The 23,026-nt window shown below is 37.2% G+C and overlaps 1 protein-coding gene across 7 annotated transcripts in view; it reads left to right on the plus strand.

Annotated features, from left to right (window-relative positions):
• The window catches only part of LOC145986448 (serine/threonine-protein kinase tousled-like 2), a 160,268-nt gene that overhangs the window by 92,235 nt on the left and 45,007 nt on the right, over positions 1–23,026 (plus strand). For 5 of the 7 annotated variants that reach the window (XM_083120470.1, XM_083120471.1, XM_083120472.1 and 2 more), the window contains 6 exons: positions 6,030–6,120; positions 7,313–7,545; positions 12,449–12,589; positions 15,912–16,004; positions 17,994–18,241; positions 20,703–20,922. In XM_083120470.1, coding sequence (XP_082976596.1) covers positions 6,030–6,120; positions 7,313–7,545; positions 12,449–12,589; positions 15,912–16,004; positions 17,994–18,241; positions 20,703–20,922 — 1,026 coding nt within the window. Of the gene's footprint in view, positions 1–4,178; positions 4,405–4,532; positions 4,985–6,029; positions 6,121–7,312; positions 7,546–12,448; positions 12,590–15,911; positions 16,005–17,993; positions 18,242–20,702; positions 20,923–23,026 lie in introns of those variants that run through there. The other 2 variants (XM_083120474.1, XM_083120475.1) reach the window with 2 other exon arrangements.

Raw genomic sequence — 23,026 nt, forward strand, 5'->3', positions numbered from 1 at the left:
CAATAGCTTGCAATATGTTGCCGTGGTTTGTTGTTCGCACATGCGCGATGCAATGAGTGTCTTGCTTTAGGGAGATTGCGCACCAAAGCGACAAGGGGCACGCGACACTTGTCGCTTGAGGATTTCACCAACTGAACGCTGGCCTGTGTGTATGCCGCTACGATGTGAAATGTTGCTCTTGATTGGCTCGTTTGCAAGCAACATGTGTCGCTTCGGTGTGAAAGTTGCCTTGAACCGAAGGACCCGTGTCGCTTTGGTGTGAAATCCTCGTATCGTTTGTCGCGTGTCGCTTTGGTGTAAAATCTCCTTAAAGAAACGGTGCAGTCAGAGCTTGTGCCCCTACGGTTCGAAAGGCTGCATTGATTACGGATTGCTCGCTTCCAAGCGACACTTGTGGTTTGTCGCCTCGGTATGAAATATCTCTCAGGATACTATTTATATTCTAATAACATAGAAAAATAAAACTCTAGTACACAATCCAACACCTGACGTCCGGAATCACTTTGCGATGTTTCTTCTTGTGTTACGCATGCTATTTATTTATTAATTTTATTTTACTTTTCTTTCCAAATTAATGTCATTTCGTGACTGCAAATCACTCCACAAATATAACTGTTTCCATCAATTCACGTACCGCCTTTCAAGACAAACAAATCTACATAATATATTCCAAAAACTAACAAAGCCGCATTACTTTCATAAGAAAATTAGCACCGACATTGATCGCACTGCCATCTATGTTTCTCATCCGTCTGGGGAACCAGTTTCTTGGGTCATTTTCCACACTACGTTATTCAAGGCGCTGTAGTTATGCTATATTCTATAGAAAAACAATCACATAGTTACCTCTATATCGTTTCCACTTTACCTTTTTTTTTTTACTTTCTCAATATCACTTTAACATGTAGTTTAACGAGAAATTCATGATTAAAACTGAAACTAGGTTCAATCACATGGAGATTAACATGTTATTGTAGAATGCCGTAATTATTGAGAAGAATTCCCTCGAAATGCAAATAATAGTAATTACCATTTGCAGAAATCGAATGGATTGTTTGCTTAAGTCGTCTTTGGTTCGCAGTTGTTAGAGTGAACAATGTTTACTTTAATCTTCAAGTACGAGCAGGTCAACAGGAATGAATGTTCGCTTTCGAGCTTGAATGGAGACGCTGTTCGTACTTTGGAACGTTTAGAAGCAAGAGCTTCCACTTATTATTATGTTGCGTGCGCGGCTGTACCTATTGTCTCAGAGCAAGAAGTAGGTTACTAACAAACAACAGTCTGCACTTTGTTGGTTGCATATGTGACGAGATGCATATTGACTGTTCCTCACTTGGGAATGGGGAAGGGGAAGAAATAAAATCGCAACTAATAACAGTTGAAAGTACCAGGGCCGCAGTGAAAGAGGGAGGGGTCAGAACCATCCCTCTTTTTGGACACCATTTTGCAATGTAGACTGACTGATACAATTAACTTAAGTGGAATATCTCCTCTCCCTAGAAACCTTCATCGTGTTCTTATGGGTGTAAGGAACTTTCAGAGTTTGTCTTAAGTCCGCTTTGTGCTCAGATAGGCTAATTAGGACTGGACCTACAATTTGAAGCAGAATTCGAACCACTGTGAAGCGTGCCTTCAATGGGGATCTTGCCCGAGACCCTTTGATTACAATGGGACACCATTAACACGTTTTTACGGTAGAAAGGGCAACAATGCAAGGTTGGAATTGTGTTCGATAGTTTTTCTTAAATACATGAAAACAATAAGGAACGATAATACGTATTTTCCTGGCCCTGTGAAGTGTTTGAGGCAATTTGTTGTTATAAGAGGTTACATTGCTACAACCCCCCACCCCCTTTTGCCCTCTTTCTGATGTGGGGCGGGCAGCAGTTTCTAATGGGAAAGGGCCACCACGGCGTCCCTGGACAAATGTAATTGGCTTAAAATTGTCCATTAAGAAATGTATTAATAGATCTAGAAATATGAAAAGGTGACTGCCAAAACACTTCATGTAAATGTTTTCCTGTGCTTTCCTCGGAAATGACCTGACGTTGGTAATGTTTTCATTTTTGAGCAATCTCCACCCTCCCTCTTGAAATGTGCCTTGGGCAAATAGTCTTCGCCCTGTGATTCATTCATCAATGAATCACAGATTTACAGTGGTGCCAGGCCAGTCCTCCAAGTATTGTTAAAGCAAGACGCTTTCCTGTATGTAATTCTGGAATGCGTTATTACGTTGCACGAATATGGATGCCCTATGCTATTTATAATGTTTTCATTAATGCTTTAATACAATATAAACGCGAATGTATTCATTCAATACTAGCAGTTCGATGTGAGAGTATCAGAATAACTAGTTTTGTTGAACTAATCTTCAACCCAATTCCGAGCCTTCAAATACAGGTAATATGCCAGTTGTATTTCTAATTGTATTCAGATCGAGATTTTATGATGAAACTACCTGCTACAGGTTAAAAAAGTAATTACTGTCGATTTAATTCCAGACGATACGTAGTAACGTGTTTTCGTTCTGTTTGTTTACTCAATAGATGATAGGAAACTTTAACCTACCGCTTGTGTTGGTTTATTAAGCGGTATAAAAAAAAGCACAGTAAACTTGAAACGGATGTCCTACTACGAGCAGTGTCGTGTCCAGGATTTTTATCTTATTTTTTAAGGAACGTTGGGCTAGCCACTCACTATGAAGATACGAAAATCAATTTTGGAGAATAATTAGGAATATTTCCAAAAACGTATTTGAGGATCAAATAGAAATCACATTTAATTAAGGTTAGTTATGGGTGTTTCGTGCTTGTAGTATTTGTTTTCTTTCGTCATTTTTTTGTGGGGGAAGGGTAGTTTTTTTACCTAGATTTTCTTTATGCTAAACACAACGATGATAAAACAGCGAAGCGAGAAATACATAGAAGTAGAACTATCTGTGTATCATCCGAGTGTCAAACTAAGAACGTCATGGTTCCGTAGCAGGCTAATTTAAACACGAGATGTGTTTGTGCGCTGTATTTTCTTCATTACGGTGGGAAGCATAAATAATACAAAGCAAGCTTTCCATCACCATGCTTATTCACTTTATTTTACACCATACGAAGCTCCAGTATTGAAACAAAACCCAAGGAAGGAGTTTATGCCCTTCGCACCAGTATGCATGTATCGGTGTGCAATCGTAGTTTGCTGTGGTTCCCTTCCCGGTGATGTAGTAGGTTAATATTAAGTGATAACTCGGAAACACGTATTAAAAATCATAAATATTTGTCGCCGACCAGTAAAAATGTTTGTTACTAATTTTGGGGGAATTTAATATCGCAGTACCAGGCATCAGTTTAATGCAATAATAGCGTACACAAATATCATTTTTCGGACTTCCTTGGCGTAGCCGGAAAACAACTGTAATTGTACAGTATGGCGATGTTTTGTTGGTTCGGAAAGCTGCAGCCGCGTAAACTTTTGGAGCGGCGAATGCAGCAGTACGCGAATCTTCTGGGGATGATACTGAACTCGCGGTGAGAGTAGGCGGGTCGATGCCCTCGCCCTTCATCTCCCGTGGCCAGTGGCTCCATCACCTTGAGTGCCCTTCGATAAAGGCCGATGTGATTTTGTCGTACGCTTTGGCATGTATTTTGTGCCCGTCTAACGTAAGTTGATAAAAGTGTAAATCGTTGCGGCGCAAAAGAACGTAATTAAATTGATCGTGTAATCGCACCGAAAGTGTGATATTTAACGGAAACCGTTGCCTATTTCACGCGTTCCTTTCCAATTGGAAATATTTACAAACAAACGCAGTGCTCGCTGTTGGAGGAAATGACGGTAGAGTTTGCGTGTCAAAGAGGATGCAGAACGTAAACATTTTTTCTGTCGGGCGAAAGTAGGCTGTGTGAAATAATTGTGCATGAAATGGAGAAAAACTCATTCGGAATCAGAATGTCTAGTCGGGAAGAAATATAATATGAGGGAGGGGAGGGGGTGTCAAAGGTCACTTGCGATCGGTGAAAATGTGGCAACGCATGTTGGCAGTTTAATTAAAAGTAGCGAGAGAAACCTGCTAGCCAGCTGGTGCACTAGTTGGTCCTGGTTCCGGACAACGCCAGGTAGAGAGGAGGTCAGGCGGCCGAGAAACAAGCGCGAGAGAGACTTGCGCTGTTGCCGGTGCGTGCAACTTGAGCGGCGAGAAGCTCATTGTGAAACGTGGCAAGAGCGCGGGGTCGCCGTTTGTGTAGCAGCTAGTTGTGCGAGTTGGAACGGAGAGCGACAATGAGAACCGCGACGGTGAGATGAAAGCAATGGTGGCCGGCTAGCAGCAGCGATGTTGTGGCTGCCGGCTCGGCAGATTGGAACGAGATGGACGGAATGTTGCGAGCTCTGCTCGTCTCATACTGGGGATTCCAGAAGGTATCAGCTCGTCCGTTTTTTTCTCAACCAGATGCGAGAGGTGTAATTTCATGTTCGCTGTTTTGACTAATAAGCAGTGAATTCGCTCGAGGCAGCGTTGACCCAGAAGTGAGTGTCCGAGTTGGTCGGGCCCAGCCCAGTGGCAGGCAGCCACATTGATTTTACTGCACGTTGGTCGCGACCCGTCTCACAAGATTCCCATGCAGTGGAGGGGAGAGAAATCTCGTGTATTGGTATGGGGGAGGGGTACAAGAAGCCTGCCATTTTGTCCGATATTGTTGATGTGCTGCGTATTTACGGCTTGTGAAGAGTTGTTAGGAATTTATAGTTAAAAATGAAAACGTGCAAGATTGAAAATGACAGTGACAAAATTTGCGCAGCAATTAAATGTTGTTTTGACACTCATGATGGATGTGGTTGTTTAATACGTAGAAACTTAACATTTTCCCGATGGGAAGTGGATGTTTGTTTGTTTTTACATTGTGCTGTAACTTCATAAATACAATTTTATGTATTTGTGCTGTGATTCCCGTATTAAAAGTCGTGACCAGAGGATTCTAATTCATCCCAGCGAACACTGGTATGTTTTCGCTCGACGTTATCTCTTGCTAACGTCTCCATTTTGTTTTGAGCCACAGGAATGCTACAATTTATCCGTGTTCTGATACAGTAGATGAATTGTACTTTTTTTTCAAATAAACATTAGTGATGGGGTATTCACACTAGTTGCTTGTAGGCATAACTGTCACGTAATGTGATGCAAAAACATCTCGCATCGATGTTATAACATTGATGTTCAAAATGTTAAAGTACGGAGCCATAAATGCATAACAACATTCATGTAAAGGATGCCATAAATTTCAAACCTCTAAATAAAGATCCTTTCATTTTGTTACCATTTTTTTAAAAAAAAGTAATATTAATAAAAAAGAATAACAAAACAATTATTTAAGAACATTGTTTAGAAACGAGAACTTCGACAATACTTGTTACATTATAAGTACAATTGTTACGTTCTTATGCAGATATTTTTTAAAAAAAAGATTTCACAATCAATTATATTTTAATTAAAGTTACTTCAATTCAGTTGTTATGTTTCTGTAAAATTTTGCAATATATTTCTATCAATGTACCTTATTTTGTCTTGTGGGAAATATATATATATTTAAGGTTCTTGCAATCTTAAATAGAGGACGTTTGCTGTATATATATTTTGATGAATAATTTCTGTATTTGATTTCAAGGGTATCTTGAAGCTTGTTTAACTGATATTTACACTATTAGAAGCATGCAGTTCGTTCAAAAAGATTATAAGCAATGATTTTTAAGTTATATTTCAAGCAGATATATCTCAAGCAAAAATTCCATGATCATATATTTACTCAATACTTTTTTTGATGGACATAACACACATATTGGACGATTTCTATAGTGTTGCCCTTGTTTTGAAATTTTAAGGAAAGTAGTTGCATATTTTAACCAAGTGGTAGGAAAGTACTCATCTACAAGCTTGCCATGGCATTATTTTAATTATGTACAACAAAATTATAGTTTTGGCATTGCTATTTAATAGCTCATTTTCTGCCTTTAATAATAGTAATATCTTCTTTTAATTTTCCTTGAAGATGCCCGCAACACCTCAGATTCAGATGGCACCTCAAGGGAATGTGAATTCAGGCCAGTCAGTTCATAGTCAAGACTCTAACATGAGCACAGGTAAGCTAAAACATTATATATTTATACAGGGGTTAAATTTCTGTATGGTGCTTTCAGGCTTAGAATGGAAACTGCTCTGTGTAGTAGTTTGATATTTTGATTAACTGGGGTTTGCCACTTTATTCTACTATTCAAATCTAGATTTTATATGACTTAATATTAAGAATTCTATATAACTAACTTTATAAGAAAAATATTACAAATTTGGGTCCTACTGTGTCATATTTTATATTTGATTTCTAGTAGTAGTTGGCACAAATTGAAAAATATTTGACTCAAGAATGAATTGATTGTTTTTTTTAATAAAAGTAACCATTATACATTTATGTGATAAATCTATGTAAAAACTTTATGAAATTATATCTTGCAAGATGAATGCAGTGCAGTCAATAAATTATTGAGATTGCTTTTATAATTATTTTCCTCTAGAAATAAGCATACTTTTATAGATGTGTGTGGAGAAAATAATAAAATTTGTTTTTGTTTACAGTTTTCTGCACCAATGACAAAATTTGAATGTGCAAATTTTGGCTTTATCACCTAGTGCAGTTCTGACTACTTTTTGTTGTCTATATGACTGGCCATAGTGCGGGGTGCAAAAGTGGCAAAAAGTGGAAGGGACAAGTGCCCCTGCCATGCCCCCTCCCCCCTAATCACCCCCCTACTGATGACACTGTTTATTGAAATTAAAACCTGTTTTTTCAAGGACCTTGAATATTAAAATGCTTTTATCTGAAAAGCTAGATTTGGCACATTCGTGATTTTGGCATTGGTGTGATAGCTAATACTAGAGTAATTTAAACAAAAACACCCAGAAATGATGAACTGCTTGTTCAAGCTTAACATACAAAATTTTGAATTTGTTGTAGTCATGGACACTGCCGGGTTGTAATAAATATATTGATTTTCAATGCAATCGTTACAACCCAGCAGTGTCCTTGACTGTACATGTTATGTCCATACACATGCAATATTTTCATTTGTTCATTGTTCTCTGCCATAATAGGCAATTTGTTCACAGTTTTCCACCTTACGCTTATGTCAGCATAGCATCCACTTATATTGTAGATATGCCTGTAACCTCATAAAATATGTTTTCTATAAACAAGTTCAGGACTTAAACAATATGTTTATTATGTTAAGGTACAGAAGGATGGAAAGAGAAGGTACTTAAATATTTAATTTCTTTCAGGTTCCTCCCATAGTGATAAAGAAGTAGACAACAACACTCCTGAGAAAATTCCTCGCACACAAGCAGAAAGGAAAAGAAAGAGGAAAGTGGAAGAAACTGGTGGCAGTGGGGGTGGGGGAAAGGGAGCTAGAAGTGACAAAAAAATTAATGACTATTTTGCAAAACATCCTGGAAACAGTCCTATCCGACATGGTGGTGCCAAAAGCCCTTCTCCACAGCAAGGTTATGCCATGGTGAGTGCAGTTTATCTGTTAAGTGTATATGGTGATCCTGCTGTGGATAAGTTTTAAATGTGTGGGGGGAAAAGTGGTTGTTTTGGGTTTGGAGAGAGAAGTGGCATTCGCTTTATTATAGTTAATGGACGTGAGTGATTCTCGTTGTGGAAGACGAGAGTAGGTGTGGTGACTTGTGATGGTTCATGCAGGTTGCAACTTTTTTTTTATGTGTATTATAGGAGTGATGCTGTTGTGAAGCTGCAATTGTGGATGGTGTTGTGAAGGTGGTAAAGAAGTAAAATGTTGTGTGGTGTTGCAGCTTGCAGAATAATATAAGGTAAAATTTAATCTTTACATGTGGCCAGACAGGTATGGATTGTTCTTCATAGAGCAATGAAGTGCTGAAATGGCAATATCCCTTCCCTTCTTCTTTTCTTCTATTGGGCACAAAATTATTGTTCTTTTTGTGATCTTAATATTTTCATGCCTAAGCATCAATTCCTCTAGTTTCAAGTTGCTAAGATATTTCAGAGAAGGAAAGGGTTGTATTTCATAAAACGACCAAAGAATGGACTTGAGGAAACCCAGACTTTCCGCCTCCAGTTCAATGAGGGGAAAAGCATTGTTGCTACATGCCTGATTTTTGTCCAGTCGTACATGACACCCCTTCCTGTCAACAACCACCCTTCGCTTGCATTTCAGGGAGAGGCAGGGAATCTGAGACCCATTTGCTTGCTACGTGGTGGCAAACATTAGGCTTCGCCGTGCTGGCTTTGATGAAGGTGCCATCTGTTTCGAAAATGACACAAAATGAAAAATTTGGCAACTCGGAATACCACGAGAATTCCCCCTCACCACGGCAACTGGACAAAGCTGATTGGTTCAGTTGATATGACCCTCCATGGCTTTGGACAGAAAAGACACAAATATAATTCCCAAGTCTGTTCTTTGGCTGGAACCACTGTAGTTTCAGAGTTTTTTGCTGCACATCCTGTTACCTTCACCTTGACAAATAAACTTAGAGGAGATACCAAACATAACCCAATACTTGTTATAAAGTTAACTGAAGCATAATCACACACTACACGAGTGCACATTATTAGATTCAGATTCTGTGTTCATTTGGTTTACATCTATTAAATATCTGCCAAAAATGCACAAATAATTGGTGTAGGAAAACTTCTCCATGTGAATTAGTATCAGTTCTGTCCTTTTTAACATGATTATGCATGTTGAGCTTTTAATTATTTACATACCTTAAATAAAACAGCATATTGCATTCCAACAGAAAACTGTTTCTTTGTAGAATAATGCTAATTTTTTTAGCTGTTCAACTACTATGGGGGGAGGGCGGTGGCTGAAGTGTTGCTTGCATAATGAAAAAGAAAGTTTTGTCACACTTGCAACATGCCAACCTCCCTGGTGGTGAAGTGGTTAATGTCGTTGCCTTATAATCAATGGTGTGCCTGGTTCGATACCTGGTGGAGGCACATAGGGGTTTGGATCCCACTTTACACTGTCCAGATTAGCCTAACAGGACTAAAATTGATTTTTTACCAAGCAAGGCCAGACGAAAGCATTCCACAACATAGTGAAAAATTACTTTCCAATTTGTTGTGTTTTTAAAAATTTGCTCATTGTATGGCAAAATATGAAATTTAACAGGTACAAAATGCATGTATAATTTGATTTACATGTATATTGATGTTTTAGGTAGCAACTTTTGCTGGTGACCATAACACTATTTTGCTTTGCAAACATGCGCTAGGTCGTCATATACTTTTGTTTATGTGCTTGTCTCAATCTATTTGAACTTGCACACCATTAAAAATAAATGAGCTTCAGTATTACATGGATTGATGGAATGATAGCAGTATATTTAAAATTATCTTATTTCACATCCATGCATTAACGTATTTTACTTGTTTATGTATAACAACAATGATAAAAGATGATCTGATACATATAGTGGAGCCAAGAAGGGAAGTTCCGTAGCTTTCCCGGGGAGGGGAGGGTATTGCTTCAAGACTTGTTTTTCACCTTTTGCAATGTTTATTTTACATGTACTATTGTTGGTGACCAGGCTCTTGACTTTGACACCGAAGTTGTGTACAAAATGTCACCACAGTATCATATCCGGTTGTGAAGCCAGGATGTGAAGTTCTTTTAATTCTATTAATTTTCTGTATAGAGTCTGGAAGTGTTTTGGCATTCATAATACAAAATAAGATATACCCGCAGTTTGTGAATTACATTTTAAGGTTGACCTTGAACACCATGAACCCTCCCCTCCCCCCTCCTCCCACTTTTAGCTTGTTATTTGGTAAAGTTCAAAGTATCCAAATGGACGTATCAACCATTTTTTTGTGTGCAAGGCAAGACTTATGTTGTTTGTCAGCCATTGCTCACATTGACATGTCACCCCCCCCCCCCCCCAATCTTTATAATCATGTATGGAATACATTCATGTTGTATTATAAATTATCCGAGGCTTCTTTAATTTCAGCAAGTCACTCAAAGATCTAAATGTTGAATGATGGGTATTGCATGCATCAACTTCCACCACTAGCTTTCTAGATTCGAGTTCACTTCCTCATATTTAAGTATGAGTTAACACATAATAGTGTATAGCATTCCATTAAACCTTGGAGCATAAAGTGGTTCTGGGACTCGCCCAGCCTCAAATAAATGGGATGGGGGGGGGGCATCCACCTAGATATGGCTCGTGGCATGGTGCAATGTGCATGGGGAACTTTACCTAATAAACCTTGGACTGATTACAACAAAGTGTGTGGGGAGATGAGTAGTCTTTCTGTAATTTTTTACCAAAAAAAGTAAAAAATCTCCATTGACCACCATTGCAATAATTAACACTTGAAGAACACTGAATCAATTATTTTGATTGCATTAGTATATGCTCTATTCTTTTTATCCCTGAAACATGAAAGCACATGATTCAAACAAAATGTGTCATATTTGGTATTCTGCAGTTCCAAACAATAATCACAGTGCTTTGTTTATGAGAGTTTGTGTGTGGTCACTAGCAGAAGCTTTTTCCCCTGCAAGTAAATTATACAGCAGGTGCTATTGTTCATTTTAATTGCATAATAAAAGCAGTTGCGGGCAGCAGGCTTCTATAGCTGTATGTCTATAGGAATGTACATGCTTTTTATAGAACAAACCTGATTCACAGTCTGCTATGTCTGCAAGTTTCTCTCCAGAGGACCTTGAATGTTGCCATTATCAATTAATTTGCACCCACAATAGATGTCTAATCTAAATGGTAATAGTTGATATAATGGCCTCAGTGCCTATGCACCATAGCTGGTTCATAATTAAATAACATACCAGAGACTGCAGCAAGTCTTACATTAAACATAGAAACCACTTGTTGAAAGCAGTAATTGCATACAAGGAAGGAACATATAACAGTAAGGTATAGGAAGAAAGTCATTTGTACAAAACTTAGTCTATACTCCAGTCACAGTGGAGCCATTAAGAATTAAAACTCTGCACTTTTAATGACCAAGAATATTCTATTTTTATTTCACATCCAACTTTCTGGAGACTCAAAAGGAATCTAATATGCAGAAGTACCATTGTTATAAGTCTAGAATACAAACCATTCATGAACAAGGATCCAAAATTTGCACAGTATATTGCATGTGAAACATAAATATGAACAAACAGTAATCATCAATAACATGTTGATTGTTGGAAAATAAGACCTTTCAATCTGTATGAGATGAGCCTGCTGTATGTTACAACACATGGAGAAGTTAACCAAGGCAGGGACAGTAGTTTGGTGTATGACCTCTCTACAATTTCCTTACACAAATTGCCATAAAATTTGTAACACAAGTAATTTGTTGCAGAATATCCTAGGTAGTGGCTGTAAAAAATTGCAGTTTGCAAAAAACAGTTTGCTCATTGTGTAATTTTATTTTTCCCCATTACATTCAAGCATCTTTGTTGGTTTGAACTACAGCAACCTTAAATTTACATCATTCAGGGAATCTTCCCTTGAAAACAACACAAAGGACTGCCAGATGGCAATAATTTAATGTTAACAAGTGGCCACATATTAATGAAATTATGAATTCTTAGCTTGACATACCTTGATTTTTCCTGCTTGATGTTTCATGATGTTCATGCTTTTTGGAGTAAACAATTTTTCCATGTGTTGGAATGGGAAGAATACACCATAACACATGCATTTTGACAGAAATAAGTTGCACTATAAATACTTCACCTGACCTATTTCCGCACCCCATTGATTATGGTGGGTGTGTAATCGTGTGGGCATGAAACCATGTCTTTGCTTGAACATAATATTTACGTATGTATGCACCCACATGCATTATTCCCTCTTCTCCCCTTCCCTGTGGCTGTAAGTATAAATCTCTACTTGTCTCTCCGTTGGTTTTCCTCAACTTTGGTCTTAATTGGATCACATTTTCTTTCATTCTTTATATCTTCCCAAGGATGTTATGTGAAATATGCAATAATTTGTATTTCTTTTACATAATTTGTATTGTATCTTATATGTAGTCATTCTTATATAGTCCTGTAAAAAGGAGTCTTAGAATAGGGAAATAATATAGTTGTAACTGCTAGGCCAAAAATTGAAAATAAAAATTATTGGGATATGTGGTATCTGTAATCCAAATTTCCAAATATTCACCAGTTACGTATCTAGAATATAATTTGTTTGCAAAACTGCTACTGGATACTTTGAAATTCAGATAAATGTCATCCATGTTGCTAGGACATCAATAGTAAATACAGTACTCTGAATTCAACACAGAAGGAGGGTTTCGAGAGAAGACAGAAGTATATTATGAGTAATTTAGTCAAATGTACACATTTCATGGTTGTTTGTATTAATTCAGTTACGTAGCATCACTTTTTTCCCCTGTAGTATCCCCCAAGTCCACAAGCGTTGCTACCCGCCACGCAGCCCGTACCAGCTTTACAGGGAGTTCCAGTTGTTCCTCCAGAGTTAGCCACCTTAATGCAGCCTCCTAGGCCTCTACCAACAATGGTTAGCAAATTTGTTCAGGTAAGTAGGGTAATAAATCTTTAACAGATGTGAATGTAGCAGTATATCAGCAAAAATGTTCATAGTTTTGCCGTTCCAATTTCTATTATTATTATTATTATGTAGGGAGGCCTAGTGTGTTACTTGTTTGCATAGTAATAATATATGTTGTTGTTACAAATTTAAGAGCAAAATTAGGGAGTTTTTTTTAATCATATAATTATGCAGTTTGTTTTTCTACATTTTCTTATGTTGGATTGATACATTCTTAGTAAATGCAATGTCTGTACTCCTAGTATGATTAGTGGTATTTTATTTTTCAAGGTGGTTTGATTTAAATTGTGTGATTTTAAAAATGATCAGTGATTTTAAATTGCTTTAGAGAAATAATTTGTATAATAATGTACATAAGTAATTTGTAGATATCAGAATCTCTTCAGTGAAAGTAGAATAACTTCGTATCATTCGATAATGTTTATTAGGCTCCTAGATGATCAAATGTTTTCAAAGGAAAAGCATGGTAAGAACATATTTGTACTGATGGGGTGAAGCTCATATGAAAGAAAAATATAAGATATAAACTGTACGCACACTAAATTTCTGTTGCTCAAAAAAAAAGGGCTGATATTTTTTAAGAAACAAGAAAATGATAGGAGAAGAAATGTATTGTGATTGATAAACAAGTACATACCTTGGCTATTTTTCGACGTAGTCACCATTAACCTCCAGGCATTTCTGATAATGTGGCACAAGCTTCCGTATACTCTCTGCGTAAAAATCTGCTGCCTGAGAGTGCAGCCACTCCAGAACTGATGTCTTGAGCACGTCACTGTCATTGAAACGCTTCGATGCAAGCCACTTTTTCAGGTGAAGTAAAAGAAAGAAATCGCTGGGGTCAAGGTCGGGACTGTAAGGGGATGGTTGAATAGTTCCCATTGAAATCTTTGAATTGTCTCAACAGTACGAGCAGCTGTGTGTTAGCGGGCATTGTCATGGACCAGAAAAATTCCAGAGCGTAGCATTCCTCTCTGCAGATTTTGGATGGCACGTCGCAGATTATTCAGTGTTTCGCAATACACCTTTGCTGTAATTGTTCATTCTGGTTTCAAGAATTCCACAAAAAACAAGCCCTTTTGGTCCCAAAACACGGTTGCCATGATTTTGTGAACTGATGGTGTTTGTTTGGTTTTCTTTGCTTTAGGAGAACCAGAGTGCCGCCATTGCATTGACTGCTGCTTCGACTCCCCAGTGACATTCAATATCCATGTTTCATCCCCCAGCGGGCCAAAAAATCACGTGCAGCTGTCCTCCTTTGCCCTTTGTGAGCATTTTTGGTACCCACATCGCACACAGTTTGTGATACCCCAGGTTGTCAGTCACAATTCGATGCACTTTTTTCGCAGACGCTTCTGGAAACTCTTTGGCGAGTTCAGATATTGTGAACTGGCGATTGGAATGCACTTTCTCGTTAACGTGCTCCACCAGATCGTCCATCTGAACACTAGGCCTTCCGCTATGCTCATCATCATGGACATTTGAACGCCCTTCCTGAAACACTCTGCACCACTGCCTGACCTTCCCTTCACTCATCACTGTCGGTCCATAAATGGCACACAATTCCCGATGGATGTCAGCTGCATTTTGTCCTTTGGCGTTCAGAAATCGTATGACAGATCTCACTTCACATTTGACGGGATTTTGTATTATGGCAGCCATTTCACCTTACTCCTACTCACACATACGCAACCCCACTCTGACGATTCTATCTCTGTTGCAAGCACAGAATACTAGGGCATATTCAACTTCATCAGTGTTGCCAACCCCACGTAAAAAATTATCGGCCCTTTTTTTTACATGCGCCTCGTACAAAACAGTAATTACAGTAAATATAGTTAAGTTACAATTATGTAGTACATAGAAAATGTTTTATTTTTCCTGGAAGAAAAGTTACTGAAGTTATTATGTAGTTTCATTAAAACACTCAACAGACTTTTCTACAGTAGGTTCATATACATATACAGTATCAGAAACAGAAAAGTGTATATTTACATGTAATTTTGTCTGCTTTAATCAAACTGTTCAAACATTTTACAGCTTGTTTGTCAGAAAATACTGTTCGCATAAGAAAGCATACATCTATATGTGCTGTGCCAAGAAGCATACAAGCAATTTTATGTTTTTCAAACAATCACAAACTTGGGATTTAAATTTTAAAAATGCGAATAATGCTTTTTTAAATAAAAATCATGATTTTTATCCACCCTGCCTTTTACTAGAGCTGAGCTGATATAATTTTGAACCAATGAGAACCTCCAGATAGCAATTGCTACTTCAGGTTGCAAGGATTTAAGGCACTACCTGCGGTCAACATAGTCGTCTGCTAGAGGCAAGATTGCAGACAGGGACCAAGAGCAGAATAGCTTGAGGGGTATAATGCACAAAGAGATGACTTCTGATTAATGTTATCAACATTGTTCGTGGTTATTGACATAAATTGATATCTTTGTCAAGTTTTTCTGGCCCTTCAGTGAAGTTTGACATGCAGTGTGAAATGCATGGATCGCAGCATGATTGTTAATTGTTATCAGCTGTTGATGCTCTCTGCTACTTAGCTCTGCATCCAGGATCAGCTGCAATTAACACACATCAATCTACAGAGTTCTGCTTTAAAATGATTGATGAATTACATGAGAGAAAATCAGAATATTAAAATAGCTATCAATTGATAGATTTGATTCACACAATATGTATGCAAAATGAAATAAACATAAACACATCATCTCTGATTTTGAAGAAATTCAGTATACTTGTAGAACTTCTGACGTTCATTCCAAAAATGTCAATTATATTGTGATTGGTCAAGGGGTTCAGAAGTTATGGGCTTTTCAAAATCTCCATATACGCCACCTTAAACCTTATTTAAATGAAAACTTACACCATTCTGAATAATAGAAGAGAAAGTTGAAGGTTCTAAGACACACCTGAGTAAAGATGCAATCATTTATGATTTAATGCATGCCATTCAAAAGATATGCAGATATTTTGAAAAGCACGTGACTTCTGAACCCCTTCAACAATCACAATGAAATTGACATTTTTTGGAATCAGCATCTAAACACACAATCATGTTTGTGTGTGTATGTAACTTTGAAGTGATATTACATTAAATTGCTTTGAAGAAAATAGTTTTTTTTAACATTACATAAAATACATATATTATGGAATGTATGTTTCATATTATAGCGGCACCCCACGTAACATTTTTTTAAAAATTTCGTTCGGTTTTGTGGATTACATTTGTAGCGTTATTACAAACAAGTAATGCATAAATTTCATATTTCAGACTGAATTAACGTGTCAAAGGATACAAGAGTTTGAAACGCAAGCTTCATCGGATTTAGAAATGAGAAATAATAAAATAGATGAATTAACTCGGGTAAGTCAGTGTTTTATGTAGCCAAATGTTTTGTTTTTTAATGTTAATAGGGATGTCGCCATGTATTTAGGTGGGAAAACAGCCACAGGCTAAACCTTGTCCTTCAATCAAGAAAATTTGAATTCAATTGAATTGACTTGGGCTGCACAAGATGCTTGTAAATACTACATACTGAACATTACAGATATGTTTGTTCATGATTCCTCATATGTGCAGATATTAAGTGTAGAAGTAAAATCCCCCCCCCCAAATCAAATAAAACTTCATGCTTGCCATAATGTCAGAACACAGTTTTTGAGGATAATAAGCAACAGTGGAAAGAGTTGTTTTCTCTGTGCTGCAGATTTCTTTGAACTAGGTGGAAATGAATTGTAATTAGCATGAATATTGACCAACAACAAAACTATGTGAAGTATCCATATGGGGGGAGGGTACTTCTGAAGTCACTTGTACGTAGTTAATGCCTTTATATCTTGTTTTGAGAGCAACTGGCTGATGGGAGTTCTCAACGTTAGTTGTGGCAAGTTTCCTGATAACCTGTGTGTTGAGGAAGCTTTCAGACTGAATCATCATGCTGCAAGCGATATTTGTCTCTTACCATTGAACTTGTGTTGCTTACAACCGAATCCTGAGTAAGGATTGCAACCTTTCAAACTGAAGTGACACAATAAACTTAATGTGTCGCTTCCACTGAGCCGTTTTCTCAAGGGGGTTGATCGTGTCGCCTTGGTCTGTTGTTCATGCATGAACGGTGAAATTTAGCTGCCTGAGATATATATAGGTATACATATATATTGATACTTTTCTCAATGTTAATGACAATGCTCTCTATATATGAGTATGCAATGTTAATTGGTTGCTCATTATCCATTGTCTATCAATTGTGCTTTATTGTTAGAATTGGTAAAGTAGAAGCACTAGACAATAGATAAAGACCAACCAATTAACATTGCATGTTAATGTCTATTAGTGCAAAATTCCACCATTTTTGTCATTATTTAATTTTGATACACACAATTCATATGCCCTAGTTATGTTAAGCAAATGTCCAAATACACAGTTGCTTTTTTCAAAGCAGAAACCACTGCTGTTACCTGGTTACAAACACAAATAAAGAGGTTAATTAACCATTCATGTTCTTAAGTGACATTTGCAATTTTATATTTGTAGTCTTATCGGCAAAAAATTTATATATGTGTCCATGTCTACTGTCATCGAATCAATCGTACTGTAATAGGAAACTTAACTTTTTTCTTTGTATATCCCTTGTCAGCAATCAAACATACAAACTTATTGCCCTTTTATTTGACTATTACCCAGTTCAGCCCTGGATTTGGATATACAGATTGCTTCTGTTCCAAGCAATCTCAATGTATTTAAAGCACTTGAATACCACTACCCGAAAGATAAGGAGAAGCAAAATTTAATGCAATTTGTTCAGATAGCTTGATTTACTTTTGTACAGATAAAAAGAAAAGAAGGGTAAAGTTGTCCTATATGCATTTCACCATACTATGAAGGCATATAGCTTGGAGATTAGTGGTGAAAGCTAGGTTTACAATTTGGGCACACGACACAAAAAAATTAGTACCCGTAAACATAAATTCAATTTTCAACATTTCTTCTGCCTTGTACACTTCTGTTCAGATAAAGTGGCACATACTTCAACTGTCCAACCTTACAAAATGTGCCACTTTATGTGAACAGGTGTAATCAGTAATCCCACAATGCATCTGTGCATGACAAATGAACTCCTAAACAGGATTTGCCAAAATATAAATGTTTGGGTGAACGTGGAAGTTAATTTGATTAGTTCAAGTGTTTTCAGTAGAAAATAAGCTAAATTGTCTGCTGCAAATTCCACATTATTGTGGAAAAAATAGTCCCAAAAAAATATACCTGAATTCTGTAAAGGTTCATAAAGTTTTGATGTAGTATATTCTTATATGTAAAGTCTGATACTGATAAATTTTTATCCTCTTCTTTCAGACGAATGATGAACTTAGGCATCAACTTCAGGCACAACAGAAAGTCATAGAGCAGCAAAAAAGCCATATTAATAAGTGCATAGATGTAGTTAAAAAGTTACTAAAAGAAAAGTCAAATATTGAAAAGAAGGAAGCTCGGCAGAAATGCATGCAAAACAGATTACGGCTAGGACAATTTGTAACGCAACGAGTAGGTGCTACTTTTCAGGAAAATTGGACTGACGGTTATGCCTTTCAGGAATTAGCAAGGTAAAAATGGCGTGAGTTTCAGGTCATGCAAGTGTTCATTAAACAAGTGCAACTGTATGAGTGCCTGCTGCATAAAGTTCATGCATCCAAGTTGTGGAAATAATATGGTTATGAGTTCTACATTGATAATAGAAGTTTGTGTAATGTGAGTGCATTGAAAAGAAGATTGGTAGCTGGATTATCCTCAAGAATGTTCAGTAAAGGGATAGTTTTTAAGTATTATATTTTGTTTTGTATATTTTTAAAAGAATATTCAACTGAAACAAAGTTGTCTGTATTGATAATCTATTGGAAAAGTTGTTTCAACCTGTGAAACTAGGGTCAGAAATACTCAAAGCATAATGTATACTGTCAGAATGATTGTCGTACTAAGAACGTTGACTTCCATCAGATAACTGATATAGGTACCTTTATGCCTTTATGTTAGTGTATATATTTGTAATTATTGTAACATATGTAGGAATATCACACAAAAATATTAATTAGTTTATCAATACTGTTTGTCCAAAAAGGGAGAGACAAGGCAATCGGTAATGTTTGTGTGTGTATGTGTGTGTGTGAGAGAGAGATAGAAAGAGGTTTGTTCTTATTGTCAATTTGAAATCAAAAAAATTGTTTCAAGATTGAAGTGTAATGATGTGATTGCTATTTATTATGAATTAGATTAATATTGTCTTAAGAATATTATGACTATAACATTCTAGGCTGCATGGTTGAATGAATGTAAATGGAAAATCTGCATGTGAAGAATACCTTCAATACATTTGCATTCATGTGTAAACATTTTATTATTGAAGTGAACTTCTCGGCATGTTTCACTGTCATTTACTTGCAAAGCAAAAACTTCCTTTGATAGTAAGTGTACATGAAAAAGAAATATTATAATGTGCATAAGTGTTTTGCAAAAGACTGAAGGAAGAAATAATCTAGTTTGGCTTCATGCAACCATGTAAATTGGCATATTCATCTGCTGTAATGTGTTGCTCATAGCTTCTCTACAATGAAAAGCCCACACTAAATAATGTGCATGTACTAACTTCTGTTGTAGATATCATTGTATTGGTACTTTATGTAATTTGAACTGCAGAATAATCAAGATTATATTGGTAGATGAATGAAGACTACAAAATTGCTTGAAGATAAGACAGCATAACTAAATTTCATGAATAATGCACAATATTTTTTTTTTTTACATGTTTATTGTATATTAAACAGTAACTCCTTGCAATCATTCAGTCTAGTCACGCTGGTTCTGAATAACTGCATCCCAATGTCTCAGAGGATTTGCTGTGCCAGTTAGAGTACTGCTGTGTTCAGTCTGCATATGACTCTGGGTATTGTGCTGCAGAAACCTCTTCCAAGGAGAAAGAACGTTGTCCACATGTGGGCTCTTTCAACTTGGGAAATAAGTCGAAGTCTGGTGGACTGACATCTGGATTGTATGGTTGGTGAGGTAACACTTCCCACTCGTAATTGCTCAGCAAATCAGTTTCAACGTTCACCAGGTGCAGGTGTGCAAAATCAGTGGCCCATCCTGAAGCAAGACAGGTTGATTTTTGTGAATTTTTTGCATTATTTTTACATCCAGGCACGATAATATGCTGCTGTCACACTAGTTCTACATGAGACTTATCAGTCATGATGATTCTGTGGTGATGAGAGGCAAAGATGGATCATTTGCTTCACCTTTGCTTGTCACAATTTTTTTGGTTGTTGGGATGAAGGGCTTCTCCATTTGTTTGACTGGAGTTCAACTCTGGTTCAAAGTCTACAGAACACTGCTCACCACAAACTTCATGTAAAGTACTGTGAATTTCTGTTGGGAGATTTTGCCATGTAACCTTACATTTTTGATGTACGATCTTTGGTCTTTAACCATCACAGTACCTGAGGTGCCTGCAGGAACCACTGCTAACACCCATCGCTTTTAACTGCAATAGGCATAACTTCCACTTTGATTGTATCATCCACTCTGCAGTGTTCCCACCTTGTGCATTATTTATGAAATCTCCCTTGTATATCCATCTCCTGCCATTTGAAACCAAGATCCCTTGTAGTTTTTCAAATTTGTTGTATTATGGATTCTTTTGTCATGTTCATGTACTATTTTTACTCTTATTTTGTTCAATCAATTGCCACATAAGAGAAAACGTATTTAACTATGTAGAATTTCAATGAAAAATACAGACTCAACCAGGCATACCATGCCATTGCTTCTGGTCGAGCCTGCATTTTTTGCTGAAATTCTACATAGTACATCTCCTGTGTGTGCCATATCTTAATGAACAGGTATTTAAATGAACAAAGAAACTTAGATCAGAATTATGGGGAGACCAGTAAGACATGCCGAAGTTTTACGCAGAGATAAAAATCTTCAAATTAAAATATTTGAATGTCAGTTATGTTGTGTGTGAGGTAGATAACAATGTCTAGATTGTTACACATTCACCTTCCCTTTCAGGCGGCAAGAAGAAATTACAGCGGAACGTGAAGAAATCGATAGGCAAAAGAAATTATTAGCAAAGAAAAGGCCTTCCAATAGTGATACAGGACGTAAAAGAAGTGCCAGTAGTCAAGGCAATGCTAACCTGCATAATGGGACTGATACTACTTTCCTTAAACCCGATTCTATTAGAGAATTTTCCTATCAAGAATACTACGAAGCGGATGAAATTCTGAAGGTACGGAGATGTAATTTTGTGTGGAATGTTTGCAAATGTGTTCTAGAGAATGCTTGTTATTTTAAACTTCGTTACATCTTAATATGGTAACTGACTAATGTAAACCTAAATATAGTCCAATTGAAACTGATGATCAGTAGTTCATGCATGTGTGTACTCTTTAACAGTAATTGGTCTTCATGCCTGATGGTGAACATTCTTGATTCTGTTTAGTAATTAACTAATCAAGGATGATTTGGCCTTATTATTATTATTATTTTTTAACTATCTGTATGTGGAGCAGTTACTTTACTTGTAAAATAATTATACTTCATATGTACCTGTGCTTCATTGTAATGTTATAGTGTAACGTAAAAGTTTGTGGTGAATAGACTGGGTATTTATACACACTAAGAACTAGCAAAATATGCACATAAACACTTAAAAAAGATATATATACACACAGTGAAACCCTAATTTTACGTTCCTGCTTAATACGTTCATGCAGGTCCCTGCAAAAGGCTATGTTAAATAGTAGGTGGTTCACCTCGATCTTATGTTCGCTCTAACTCCTGTTTCCCCCCGCTTTATGCCGAGGAGTGATGATGTAAAATTTGCCAGAAGGCTGGTCTGTTGGCCAGGCAACCTTTCCCCTACATTCGCAGATGGTTCGTTCACCCTGCGACCTTGAACTTCCAGATGTTTGGTTTTCATGGGAGAGGAGGGAGGGAAGAGGCATGGTTCCTTGGGGGGGGAGGTGCAAAAGTTGCCCTACCTCCCTTGTCGGACAGGAAGGAAAAAACAGCACTTCTTGCATTCCCTGTGAATATGAAACAGGCTGATCCTGACGCAAGCGCACTGTTGCCAAACCGATTCTCCCTAAATGCTGCCTTCCCTAGAGTTTGGACACAGTGAGGTGTCTTTGTTTGCCCGTCCACCTCCACAAAAACGCGAGTGGAGGCTTGACAACAAGACTCACCATTCGCTTCTTTGCCCAAACATTACGGAATCCTTCCTAGTTGATGAGAACGAAAGAAAGAGGGAGGGGACTTGTTTGAAAAATCTTTTTTTCTTCTTGTTTGCAGCGTTGGAAATTCAAAAAAATTTAGAAGGATTTGTCATACCGGATAACAACTGCACTTTTTCTTCAATGGGAAAAGTCTTCCCGATGGCACAGTGGTATGGTCGTCGCCTTGTAATCAAGGGGTCCCGGGTTGGATACCCAGTGGAGGCACATGGTGGTTCGGATCCCACTTTAAACTGTAGGTCCAATCCCGATTAGCCTTACTGTTCATAAAGTGGACTTGAAACACCAACTCAATCAAACTTCAATGGGAAGTCGTTTTGATTCCTAATTAACTACGATTGGATCTATTCGATTATTTTTAATCTGAAGTTTCTTCACAAATGCTATATCATTTGGTTATCAGAATGAATCTGAAAACGCACAAGCTAAAGTGATTAATTTTACTATGGGCAGATAAGGCGATATTTTGCTCACTTACGGAAATATATTCTTGTCAAACCAATTGTGTGTGGGGGGGGTCAAAGTTCAGACAAATGTATTCTTCTACGTGAGGCAGAGAATGTTTTCTCTATGCATATTATGCGACTCGTGTGTTGTACAGTGGCAAGGGGTGCGACAATATTTTCTGACAGCCAATTTAGTGCACATAGACGCACCATGGGAATTTTTGGGGGTACAAAATTTTATACCAATTCTATATATCTTCACACAAAAATGGGTGGGAGGGAGTTCATATTGTTTCGTTGACTAGTTATTGATTTTTAGTTTTGGTTATTATGTATAGTTTTTCTACCTACCTGTGAGTGATCGCGGCGATAGGGCTGAAATGAAACACCACCTCTTAGGCTTTTAGAATCGGTTTGGATGGAAGGGGGGGGGGATGTATTTGCATTAATACAAGTTTAGTCGAGCAGACAAACTCTACAGAATAAGGTTGATGCTAGGAATGGCAGTGAACCTAAAGTATCTAAAGTAAACATATACCGTATTCACGCGTGTATAATGTGCATTTTTTTCCAAAATTTTTGCCCCCCCAAAACTGTGGTGCATATTATGCACGGAATAATTCAGTCAAAATGGAATCACTCATTTTTTTCC

This window comes from Lepisma saccharinum, chromosome 4 (genome assembly GCF_977018435.1).
Source record: "Lepisma saccharinum chromosome 4, izLepSacc3.1, whole genome shotgun sequence".
NCBI classification, from domain to species: Eukaryota; Metazoa; Arthropoda; class Insecta; order Zygentoma; family Lepismatidae; genus Lepisma; species Lepisma saccharinum.